The following is an 11,634-nucleotide window of genomic DNA, read 5'->3' on the forward strand; positions in this document are numbered from 1 at the left end:
GACTTTGACCATTTACTCATCCAGTGATTTCACACCAAGTCTTCTTCTTGGAGTAGGATTTGAAGCAATTGGTTTCAGATTATTACATGTGCCTTTGCTGGATTTGCAAACCTCGAAAGGGTCCTGCTTTCTGAGTGGGAGAAGTTCCCTTATTTGCCTCGTCAAGAGATAAAGAGCATTAGCCACCCGGCAATATCTAAAGACAAGGAGTGTATAAATAATATAGTTTTGCCTGTCATTATGAATATGAGTCACGTTTTTGACGAGACAAATTAATTCATCTTTGATTAAGGTGTTCTGTGGGTGTTTGGTCTAACAGCTGACATGGCTTACCCTCTAAGTAGCTGAATTCCCATACCTTAGACGGTGATCATCAGTTTTAATGTATAATGCTTCAGACTTTGTTTAAACTTGTTTCTTAAATGCGGTTGTCAAAAGAGATGGGTTTGTTCCTCATGTGTAGTAAGCACACCACTGTGGCATCACTTTTGCCATCCTGTTTTTTTCTTTGAGAGTTAACATTTCCCTCCTTTTCCCCATCCGCAAGTCACCAATGCCAACTCAAAGAACCCAACCAGCCTTTGCCCGTGCCGAATGAGGGGTCATTAGAAGACAGTGAAGAATTGCCAGCCCAGAGATACGAGCGAGATTTGGTACAAAAGCTGAAGATACTCAGGCACGAACTCTCTCTCCAGCAACCTCAAGCTGGTCACTGCCGCATTGAAGTATCAAGGGAAGAAATATTTGAGGTACATATGTTTGTGATGACGATTGCGTGGAGTCAAGGCTTTCAAGTACTTGTGTGGAATTGTTCTACATTTCTGCAGCTGATGCTTGCCTTCAAATAAACACTGCCTCCATGAGGCCTAAAATTTAATAATGCTTACATGCTGTTTAGATCCAAGATAGAAATGAAGCACTGCTTGCTTCTGAGTGTTTAACTTCGTTCTTGTTTTGTTTATTTACATTTTCTTTTCTCTTCAAGACACACAGCATCAGTGATAATACATTGGCAGCCTCTCCCAATCCAGTGCCCTCCAAATATATTGAACTACTGTTCTCATTGTTACCAACTAGTTGGTTTTGGGAGACTATTCTAAATACTATCTGTTGAAATGGTTTGTCCTGAGATTGATGTAAAATTATTTTAGGCTCATTTGAATGAAATATTGTCCTATAAGGAAGACTTTAATTCATTCCTGGAGCACTAAGTATCTTAAAGCATGTATGGCCTGAGCAGTGTACAAGAATGTACTTCTCCAGATAAGGTGAAAAGTTGTTAGTGTCTTAAATGTTACTTGTATTTCTCTAGGAATCATACCGCCAGATCATGAAGATGCGGCCAAAAGATTTGAAGAAGAGATTGATGGTAAAGTTCAGAGGAGAAGAAGGCTTGGATTACGGCGGAGTGGCAAGGTATTGCAAATATTGCAGAAACAAGTTCAGGGAAATTTGTTACCTTGCCATATTGTAATGAATGCATGAGGAGCTAATGGTAGGCAATGATTTATTGCTGCAAGGATGAGCTTATGCAAGCCCCAGACTTGTGCACTGGTGGAGAGGTAGGACTTCAAAATAGACAAAACGTTTGCATTTCAGTTGACTCAGACAGCACTGCAGTTGTATAGACCTGGAACAGGCCAGTATGTGTGTTCACGCTAGAGATATGTAGCCATGAAGGTTTATACATCTGTGGTGGGAATTGTGCCCCTTCAAATGTTAACTTGCCTCTCCCAGCATTCCTAGTCAGCATATTTGGCGATTCAAAATGCTGGAGATTGCTGTTCAGCAGCGTCCGGAAGGCTACGCAGCCGCTCCAAACTTTGGTGCTCATCCCATCCATGCCAGTTGGCTCTCCCCCTCCAAACATTGCAAAGTCATTCTTAAACTGGCATTCATCTTCATCCCAGCGTAAAATTAAATCCTTTGGGAGTATCTGCCTAGAACAGACAGGCACGCATGCAGTCGTTTTCTTTGTCCCCCTACGGTTAACCAGACTTCTTTTGTAGCATTGTCCTTTCAATAAACCTGTTCACCATTAATGGAGAACAGCATGGACAAATTTGGGCCCTCCCTCCAGGAGCTTTGGGCTTCAACTCCCACAATTCCTAACAGCCAGTATTTTTTTCTGATCTCCTGTCCCGTCTGCCTTAGTCTTTGTGGCTTGCTTCACTTCTCCCGGTGACGCGTCTGTGTTTTGTCCTGGGATCCTGTTGTAACGTTGCTCACTTCCTTGCCTCTGAGCTATTGTTTCCTGGGCTTGGCAGCTCTTCCAAGGGCTCAGGGCGTCAGCAGCTAATATCACCCTGAGTAAGGCTGTTTTTTGTCTAGCTCCACTGATATATCCTCTAATCTTAAACACTCTAGACAAAATTCTTCCCGTCTGAGAGCGCTTCCTTTTTGACCTCTCCCTTGTCATCACTGGCATGTTGCAAGAGTTTCTTTATCTTGTCTGCACTTTAAAACTGTCTAGACAGTTGCTGAATCTGCTGGGGCTGGCTTAGCCAAATGTCTCCTGTTGAGCTTCAGGGGGATCCTCACTGGGCAATTAAGCTCCCTTATTATCTCAGGGTAATAACTCTCAACATACCGCTACTACTGTCGCATGGAAGTGTGTCAGTCACCTTTTTCCCTTCGAAACCTAACTTCCCATAAAAAGTATTCATTCCTGTTTGTTTAGCTCTTGCCTTTTTTTAACCAGTTGTATCTAAGCATTACTTGGAGATTTCTTCTTTTATTGTTTACTATAATAGCATTTGCAACAAGAAAAGGTATGCATAAAGAGAAGAAGAGAATTAGATCAAGTCATCTCTTTTTTAAAAGAGCCTAGCGAATTAACAGATCATCACTTGATAATGCAAAGTGACCTACTTTCTGTATGCTATCATTCCACTGGGTTGGGAGCCAAAGAGTTCCTGTGCCAACAAATGAGTGCTTGTACTTATTTTCCCCACAGAGGCTAATCAAAGGAATAACAGTGTCTTAATTTGTCACCATTTATCTAGTTAACTCTGGAGTTTTTTTTCCTTTGAAGATATTTGTGCTCAGCGAATAAGAGATTCCTGCTATAATGGGCAGGCAAGCTTTAGTCTTTGTACAAAATCTCTTAAGAATGTATACTGGAAAAAACTCCTGTTACTTTTTTTTTTGGCAGGGAGTGGCTATACCTATTGTGCCATGAAATGTTGAACCCGTATTATGGACTCTTCCAGTATTCGACAGATAACATTTACATGCTGCAGATAAATCCAGACTCTTCTATCAATCCCGTAAGTATCATAAACCCTGAATATTTGGGCAGTTTGTTTGTGATGTGTATTAGGAAAAAAGCCGCTTGGAAATTTTGGCAGGATACAAAAAGGAGCTCGACTGCTTCTTTGTGGCTTCGGATATTGGACAAAATCAACCCCTTTGAAGTGAAAAAGTCTCAAAAGCAGTGTCCTCAATTTGGAAGGAGATTGGAAGCCAAATATTAGATGTATTTGGACACATTGGTACAATGTATTGGATACGTCTTAAGTTCCCAGACTCATATTAAATATTCAAACGATGTATATACACACTATACACCAAGGCCTTGCTGTCTCTCAACTAATTTGCCATTTGCACATTGGGCTTCACAATGCATCCTTGTCCACTGCAAGGGAATGGCATGATATAATCCTAGTTTTTCCCAGACATGCAAATCACCCAAGCCATTGTTCAAGGCCAGATCTTTAACCAAAGGCCTTTCTAAACTGCCATATAAAATCAACATTATCTGATTTGAACTGGATTATATGACAGTGTAGAAGGAGACAAATGTGAGGTCTGAGCTTTCCCTAGCTCAATAGCCTTTTAATATATATTATGCAAATCTGATCATTTCTATTTTCCAGTTGACCCCAAACAAAACTGTGGTGAAGGTAAGTATGGCTAACGTGTCTGAGGACCTTAAGGCATCGGCTGCTTGTAATGGATTAATTTGTAGAGCCTCAGCTTTTTCAGTCATGGAGTAATTGTGACTCTTCCTCTTCATTTCCTTTTTTCGGTTCCACACTAAACGCTCATTGCATTGTTCTTGAACGTTGTCTCCTTAGAACCAGCCACTTCATCTTAACCCAAAAGAAAAATCTTTACAGCACTGACTTACTGTATCAGCATTTCCTCAAAACACGTTTACTTGTTTGAAAGCGACATTATTTTTCAAACTAACAACATTCTGGGTGCTGCTTGGTGTGGGCTGGTTGCCCTAGGAAGCAGTCGTTTCCTTGGGAAACAGCTGGCAAAGCATCCAGCTGATTGGCTCACATTTATCTTACTAAACTAAAGGCGTTTGGCTGTCATTTCCATTAAGGAGGAAGGTTGTTTTGACATCGTATAAACTAAAAGCAACTTGGTTTTCAGAGTGCTGATCCTTATGTAACAAAAATTGTGCCCTTCATTCATAAAGTGGGAGGTAACTGCAGACTCCAGAAACACTCCTAACTCTGGAGAAGTGCAAAATATTTTGAAGAGGGTCCTAGGAGAATGAATCATGATCCTGAGGAGCATCCCACAAAATCTTTTCCAAGCAACATCTGATCAAAGTGCTGATTTAGTCCAGGCATGGGCAAGCTTCAGCCCTCCAGATGTTGTGGACTTCAACTCCCACAATTCCTAACAATTCCTAACCACCAGGTGTCAGCATTGGGCTTCTCTTCTAGATGCTGAGTTCTTGGTCTTTTTGGCATTTCTTGCAGGATCATCTGTCTTACTTCCACTTCGTTGGTCGGATAATGGGCCTGGCTGTGTTCCATGGGCACTACATCAACGGAGGCTTCACCGTTCCTTTCTACAAGCAGCTTCTGGGCAAACCCATCCAATTATCTGATCTGGAATCAGTCGACCCAGAATTGCACAAGAGTTTAGTTTGGATTTTGTGAGTAATTAACTATCTGTGTCAGATATCCTATTCCAAGTTATCGATGCCTCCATAATCCTGTCAACCCATCTTTTAAGCGTGCAACAGAATTAACATCATTTTAAATACCCAGCCAGTTGAAAGCATGAACGTGTGTTTTGGTCTCTGTCTTGTGTGATTAATGTGCATTTGATAGAAATGCTTTAGTATATATATTTTATAGAACTGCATTTTAATATGTGTGTTTGCAGAAGTTTTATAGTATTTGTGTGTTTTTGTCTGCTGTGACCCGCCTCGAACTATGAGGAGAGGTGGGTAAGAAATAAAATTAATAATAATAATAATAATAATAATAATAATAATAGTGATTGAGAGAAACATCTGAAACATTGAGCATCTCTGATAGTCAACATTAAATAAGACATGACAATGTGTTAACAAAAACAAATAGCACAATCCATTTGGCAACAGACACGTCTAATAAAACACAGTTGAGTCACTGAGGGCCCAGCTGCACAACCCATGCATTATGTAAAACGTGATTTAAAAGATCTTTCCCTGGTGCCCTGTTCTTTCAGGCAGCTTCTCAGCCTCATGCTGTCAAAATATTTAGTTGGGAACATTGCTGGGTGTGTCCTGGAAGGCGCAGGAATGACTTGCATACTTTGGATTTGTTTTTGACAGAGAAAATGATATTACTCCAGTTTTGGACCATACGTTCTGTGTGGAGCACAATGCTTTTGGCAGGATTCTACAGCATGAGCTCAAACCAAATGGGAGGAACGTATCTGTCACGGAGGAGAACAAGAAAGAATATGTCAGGTATCTATAGCAAAGAAGATGCTTTTCCCTCTAACAGCATCATCCAGTCAAAAACAAATTGTATCTCCCATATTTTTTATAAAATATATTTTATTCAAGGAGCACTGTCTGTGATTTTTCAGGTTGTATGTTAACTGGAGGTTCATGAGAGGAATTGAGGCGCAGTTCTTGGCTCTTCAGAAAGGCTTTAATGAACTTATTCCACAACATCTACTGAAGCCTTTTGACCAGAAGGAGCTTGAGGTACCAGGCACACTGTTTGTATTTTTATCCATGTGACCAGTGAAAATGAAACTATAAAAACTGTTTCCCCCTTTGCATACTGACTATTGCAGGTACAATTACTTCTGAGACTCTGGGTGCATATGCACTGTAGAATTAACACAGTTTAATACTGTGTTAATTTAACTGATACACAATGCTAGAGAGAAGGGAGAATGAAAATGTGGAATGACTTCTTCCTAATGAATGCTATGCAAAGTAAAGAAAAAGAGTTGCATGATTGTGCAACCAAACATTAGGTACTTCTCAGCAGAACTGGCTGTTAGGGATTGTGGGAGTTGAAGTCCAAAACATGGAGGAAGGGGCAAAGTTGACCCATGCCTGTTCTAGTGCTTGCTGTTTTAAAATGTGTGTGTTTTGCTGCACCAGCTCATCATCGGTGGCCTGGATAAGATCGATTTGAACGACTGGAAATCCAACACGCGCCTCAAGCACTGCATGGCCGACAGCAACATCGTCAAATGGTTCTGGCAAGCGGTGGAAGCCTTCGACGAGGAGCGGAGAGCACGGCTGCTGCAGTTTGTGACGGGCTCAACGCGGGTGCCGCTCCAGGGCTTCAAGGCTTTGCAAGGTGACTGCTAGGGAGGCTGAGTTAGCACCTGGGTACTACAAGTGGGAGGCAGAGGGATGCAGGGTTCACCCCAACAGCTCGTTTTTGTGAGTACTGCATTTCAAAGAATCTCAGGTTCACATTTTCCTCCTTACGCTTCCCTTGAAGATATAAACACTGGCTCCAACAGAGAAGTGGGTGGTGGGGGGTGGCTGTGTTCATGAAGGGCCTTAACTAGAATGTCTGTTTGCAAGGCTCTACAGGCGCGGCAGGACCCAGGCTCTTCACTATCCATTTGATAGATGCAAACACGGACAACCTTCCGAAAGCTCATACTTGGTAAGGCTGCTTTTCTTTCCATTGCCTTGTGGTAGAGTGGGCCTGTGACTTGGAGTATGTATCTACCAGGTGAACAAAAAGTGCTTTAGCAAAACACCTGCTTTGTATTTCTGATCCGTCACTTAGAATACCTCTGGATTAAATATTTTGTTATATCCCTCCAGTTGATGCCTCTAACTGTCCCACCAGGTGTTTTGGACTTCAACTCCCACAGTTCCTAACAGCCAAAATTCTGGGAGTTGAAGTCCAAAACACCTGGAGGGCCAAAGTTTGGCCTGCTCTAAAGCTTTTGGCTAGATAACGATATTTCCTTTTTCATAAATTAGATGGTTTCCCATTACCTTATATAATTTTGTGGCAGGTAAAGTTTTTCCAAGTGTGTGAGCAGAGGTGGCAGCAAACTCACCTGGGTTCTTTCCCCTTTTCCGCAGCTTTAACCGAATTGACATTCCGCCTTACGAAACCTATGAGAAGCTTTACGAAAAGCTACTGACGGCTGTGGAAGAGACATGTGGGTTTGCAGTGGAGTGAATGGGCAACCAAAGGAAACAGATTCTAGCTCATGGACCACCAAATCAAAAGCTGTAAGAAGAAGCTTGCTGTGAACTTCTTTTTTGTCCAAAGCATTGAGACACTCAACGACTTGGGGAGGGGCCCTGCGGCCGATTCCCCCTCCTGTGGCGGTGTTGTGGGGAGGGGGGCTTTTGTTGGTGGTTCCCGACCATATATTTTTCTCCCTTTTGTTACAACGATTCCTGCCTTTCCCCCCATCCCGCCCCTTCCCCTTCATTTCCCACGACAGTAAAGGCAGTCAGGTTCAGCATTTGGTTTTGGTTACCCAAGATATTCTGCTAGACTCGTAACACATATTGTGATAAGGTCAATGACCTGTGGTCTTTTTTTATAGGAGTATCAAAATTGTAGTTGAGTATCTTGAGATTGGTTTGCTGAGGATCTGTTGACTGGTAGGTGTATATGGGTGTTTGTGTCTTAAGGCGGTCCTAAGCCCTTGTAGACTCCAGAAGCAACGAAAAAAAGAAGACTGGCCCAGGGATCTTCCAAGTTGCACATTTCAGAATTCACTTTAAAAGATGGGTAGCAGAGAACGAATCCGTAGGCGCACACGGTAAAGGATTCTTCCTTGGCAAGAGGCACGTTGTGTGAATGCAGTGGCTTGGCTCTTTAGAAGAGGGAAAAAAGGAAGCAACCCAAGCCTTTTAGACGTGGAGGTTTTTTAAATGAGGCAGACTTGTTTGGTTATGCTATTATTACTGGGATACATGTGAGAACGCAGCAAGGGGGCATTTATGGCCCAAGGTCTGAGCAGTCTGAAAGATTCCTTTCCCCCGATGCTGTTTTCTCAGATGCATTCATTGACTTGAAATAGTGGGAATCCTAGTTTCATCAGGACTGGAGAATGGCTCTGTTCAAAGAGGAATATATAGTGCACAAAGGTCTAACATAGTGATTTTAACTTCTGGCTCGTGAGCAACCCAAAGCCCTGCTTCCAGCCTCCCTTGCTCCTTCTCCTTCCCCCCGGCGTATATCTGAAGCTATTTTGTGCAAGGTTGTTATTAAGTGAGTGGCTTCCCATGACTTCCTGTGAGAGAAGAACCAAAGCGCTCAGGTTACATTAAATCAAACACATTTTTTTGTTTACTTTACACCAGAAGCAGCAAGGCCGTGTTTTTAACAACACAACATTTCTTGGCAGAAAGACTGACTAAGCATCAAATCTGACTTGGCAGACCTGGGGCAAAAAGACGTCTCCTGCCTGATCTAAATACAGAGATGCATATGAAGAGATGATGCTTTGGACGAGTAAAGCGTTGGGCTTCTCTTGTCAATTTTGAAAACATTGAATTGACATTGATAATAATTTTAAACTGTGGTAGGACAAATTTGAGTTAGTGACTTGTGGGAACCCTAAAGTCTCTCTTTTCTGTTTGTTCAGCCGTAACATTTGTGGTTTTGGCAATGGAAATATGAGGATGACATTGGAAAAAGGAAACTTTACAATGTTGTGATATTTGCACCATGTAGCTAAAGGGCTGGTTGGGTTTTTTTTATTGGTGAGTCAAGGCATAACATGGAATTGACTTTGGGAATGCAGTCGCGCTTAAGGGACCAGTTAACTGCACTGTGAGTTTTTGGGAAAGTTGCAAGGTGTCAAGGGAGTTTGGAGGATTCGGAATTAATAGGCTAAGTCAGGCGTCTTTGCCATCCTCTGGAGACCAGGTGTTGTCCATAGGAGGTGGTTAACTCTGTCTCTAGAATTCAAATGTATAAAGCGATGCTAAAGACGAAAGCGGACAGTGGTGGAGGCTCCTCCTTTGGAGGCTTTTAAGCAGAGGTTGGATGGCCATCTGTCGGGGGTGCTTTGAGTGAGATTTTCCTGCTTCTTGCAAGGGGTTGGACTGGACGGCCCGTGAGGTCTCTTCCAACTCTACGATTCTGTGAAAGGTTTGCAGAGGCCGTTCCTTACAGGCACAAGCAAAAGAGATGATGCATTTGGCCACATGCTGGGAGGTTGTTTTTGGCCTTACCCATTTCTGCATTGAGTGGCTAAAGTGCACGTTGCACCAGGAAACAGTAGTAGCCGAGGACAAGTGAAACGAGAAAGGCAGCGCACTTCAGGAAAGGCAGTCCCATTCCAAAGGTAGCAGGGGAATCCTGACTGTGTTCATGTTCACATAGTGTAGATAGCTTCCTCTGTGGTCATAGCGAGGAAGATGTGAGGAGTGTGTCTCCAAAACCTGCTTTAGGTTTCCCATTTTTGTGTCCGACATATTTTGTCCCCCTGGTTCCGCTGACCAAGAGCCAGCATTGATAGTGTGCTGTGACTCTGGACACTGCCGTTTGAGGGAGGCTCAGGCCGGGATTGGCAGAAAGGAGAACCAAGCAAGGCACAATAGGGTTGGTTTTCTGTTGTTTTGTGACTTTGTGGGCAAGTGTGCTCAGGCAGAACATTCCACCTCTCCTTTCTCCCAACAAGGAAGCTAGAAAACCGAGTGGGGAAAAGGAGATTTTTCTTGCAGGCTGTGGTCTGTGGAGCTTTAACTTGCACCTGTGCTGGGGGCTTTTTAGCAGCTAAACTTTCAAAGGTAAAATAGGCTTGATTTATAGTCTTGCCTTTCACCTCTTGGTAGATGAGCAGGTTGGTGGTGAGTGGGAATCAACCTTTAAGGCAGATTCATGTACTGAAGGGCATTGGAAGCACTCTGCCCTTTGCGGCTGTGTCTTGCATTTAGGAGGTGGGAAACTGCCATTTCAGTTGCAATGAAGACACAGAGGAATTGGGAGGGTATGTGTGTGTTCTGTCCCTTCAGCCAGATGGTGGTTTTGAAGGCCACCTCCAGTGGCCTTTGGTCCCTCTGGGAAGAGCAAAGCTTATCAACTGGTCCAGTGATGCAGATCTTTCCGCGTCTTTGTTTACTTGCCCTGAAATGCATCATCCAGCATCCATGCACTCAGGGATGTAGGAAATCACCACTCTTCTTGTGTTACAAACTGGGAAAGGATAAGTCGTCCTACGTCAGATGGGAACATTTTGGACCAACTTCTTGTTTTTAAGGACAGCGCTTGCTCAGCATTGAGTCCAGTCTATCAAACCGCCGCTATCATCATCCAGAGTCGGCTTTCCCTTTCTTCCCATCCTCTCCATGGCTCCGGTACCCAGTATTCTACACTGTAGAGCACAGACAGTTTTCCAGAAAAAAAATGCAGTATGTAATTTGTTTTTACTTTGTTTAAAAACATTTTTTGTTCCTCAACCACTTTATAATGTATTTTTTAACTTATTATTTTGTAATGTCTTGTTTTTAAGTATTGCTGCTACCCTTGTTATTCTTCTCTCCATTTTTATGGCGGATTTTGTTTTGTGGGGAGGGGAAAAAGTTGTACACTAATGTTTTCCATTTTATGTCTAAATCAAAGTATTTAAGGAAATACTAGTTCTATTTAACGTGGTTATGGAGCCAGCTGGAATAAAACAGTGATTGTATAGTAGGCTGGGCCCAGGAGGTCATGTTCATTTTTGTTACATATGCAATAAACTCTCACAACTTTAAAGCTTGCCTCCTCTTTCATATGTCGGCTTCGATATCATTCACAGGTCACAGCGGTGTTTCTGGCAGCTGTTACGCGAAGCGAAAAGTCTTCATACCAGATCTTGCTGTCTATCCATCAGAATAGTAATAGCCATCCAGGATCTCGATCACTTTTAATGGAGAGACGCCAGAAGCCGAAGACCTTTATTTTCATTTACATATTTTAATTACAGAAAACTCCATTATGAGAGCTATTTAATACCTTTGTTGAAATCAAAGAAATAACAGTATCAATCACAGAACAGTATCAATCACAGAACAAATACAAAAGGAGCCATGCACAATAATAAAATGTTTACTAAAGAGACAAAATGCAAGGTCTTTGTCTGTTGGGAAGAATTGCTTTCAATTGTGTGCGTGTCCAGGTAAACTGAGACATATTTTTACATCTGTGGATATATTTGCAAAGCAGGCATCTGCATAGGCATTTGAAAGCCTGCTTTAAATTGCGGAAATATTCATTCATACTGCTCCCCATTTTGTAAAAAGAAAGCTTCACATCTTGCTCCTGAGACTAGAGAATTGTGAGGATTTGCTGTTAGCCATTGTTTATCGGTTGCTAGAGTTCTACATGTGATAGTTGTATCAAGGTGTTTACATATATCCACATATAATGCTTAACAACTATGCAAAGGCATCTTGCAAAACCT

The 11,634-nt window shown here is 42.3% G+C and overlaps 1 protein-coding gene across 4 annotated transcripts in view; it reads left to right on the plus strand.

Moving 5' to 3' along the window:
- smurf1 (SMAD specific E3 ubiquitin protein ligase 1) overlaps positions 1 to 10,946 on the plus strand; it is a 32,049-nt gene extending 21,103 nt beyond the window's left edge. The window contains exons 10-19 of one of the 4 annotated variants that reach the window (XM_062964187.1): positions 548 to 749; positions 1,313 to 1,416; positions 3,155 to 3,269; positions 3,879 to 3,905; positions 4,722 to 4,900; positions 5,567 to 5,704; positions 5,827 to 5,947; positions 6,356 to 6,557; positions 6,791 to 6,875; positions 7,307 to 10,946. In XM_062964187.1, the coding sequence (XP_062820257.1) occupies positions 548 to 749; positions 1,313 to 1,416; positions 3,155 to 3,269; positions 3,879 to 3,905; positions 4,722 to 4,900; positions 5,567 to 5,704; positions 5,827 to 5,947; positions 6,356 to 6,557; positions 6,791 to 6,875; positions 7,307 to 7,406 (1,273 nt within the window). In that variant the 3' untranslated portion in view covers positions 7,407 to 10,946. The remainder of the gene's footprint in view (positions 1 to 547; positions 750 to 1,312; positions 1,417 to 3,154; positions 3,270 to 3,878; positions 3,906 to 4,721; positions 4,901 to 5,566; positions 5,705 to 5,826; positions 5,948 to 6,355; positions 6,558 to 6,790; positions 6,876 to 7,306) is intronic. The other 3 variants (XM_062964189.1, XM_062964190.1, XM_062964191.1) reach the window with 3 other exon arrangements.
- The last annotated feature ends 688 nt before the right edge of the window (positions 10,947 to 11,634 follow it).

Source organism: Anolis carolinensis, unplaced genomic scaffold, assembly GCF_035594765.1.
Source record: "Anolis carolinensis isolate JA03-04 unplaced genomic scaffold, rAnoCar3.1.pri scaffold_13, whole genome shotgun sequence".
NCBI lineage: Eukaryota > Metazoa > Chordata > Lepidosauria > Squamata > Dactyloidae > Anolis > Anolis carolinensis.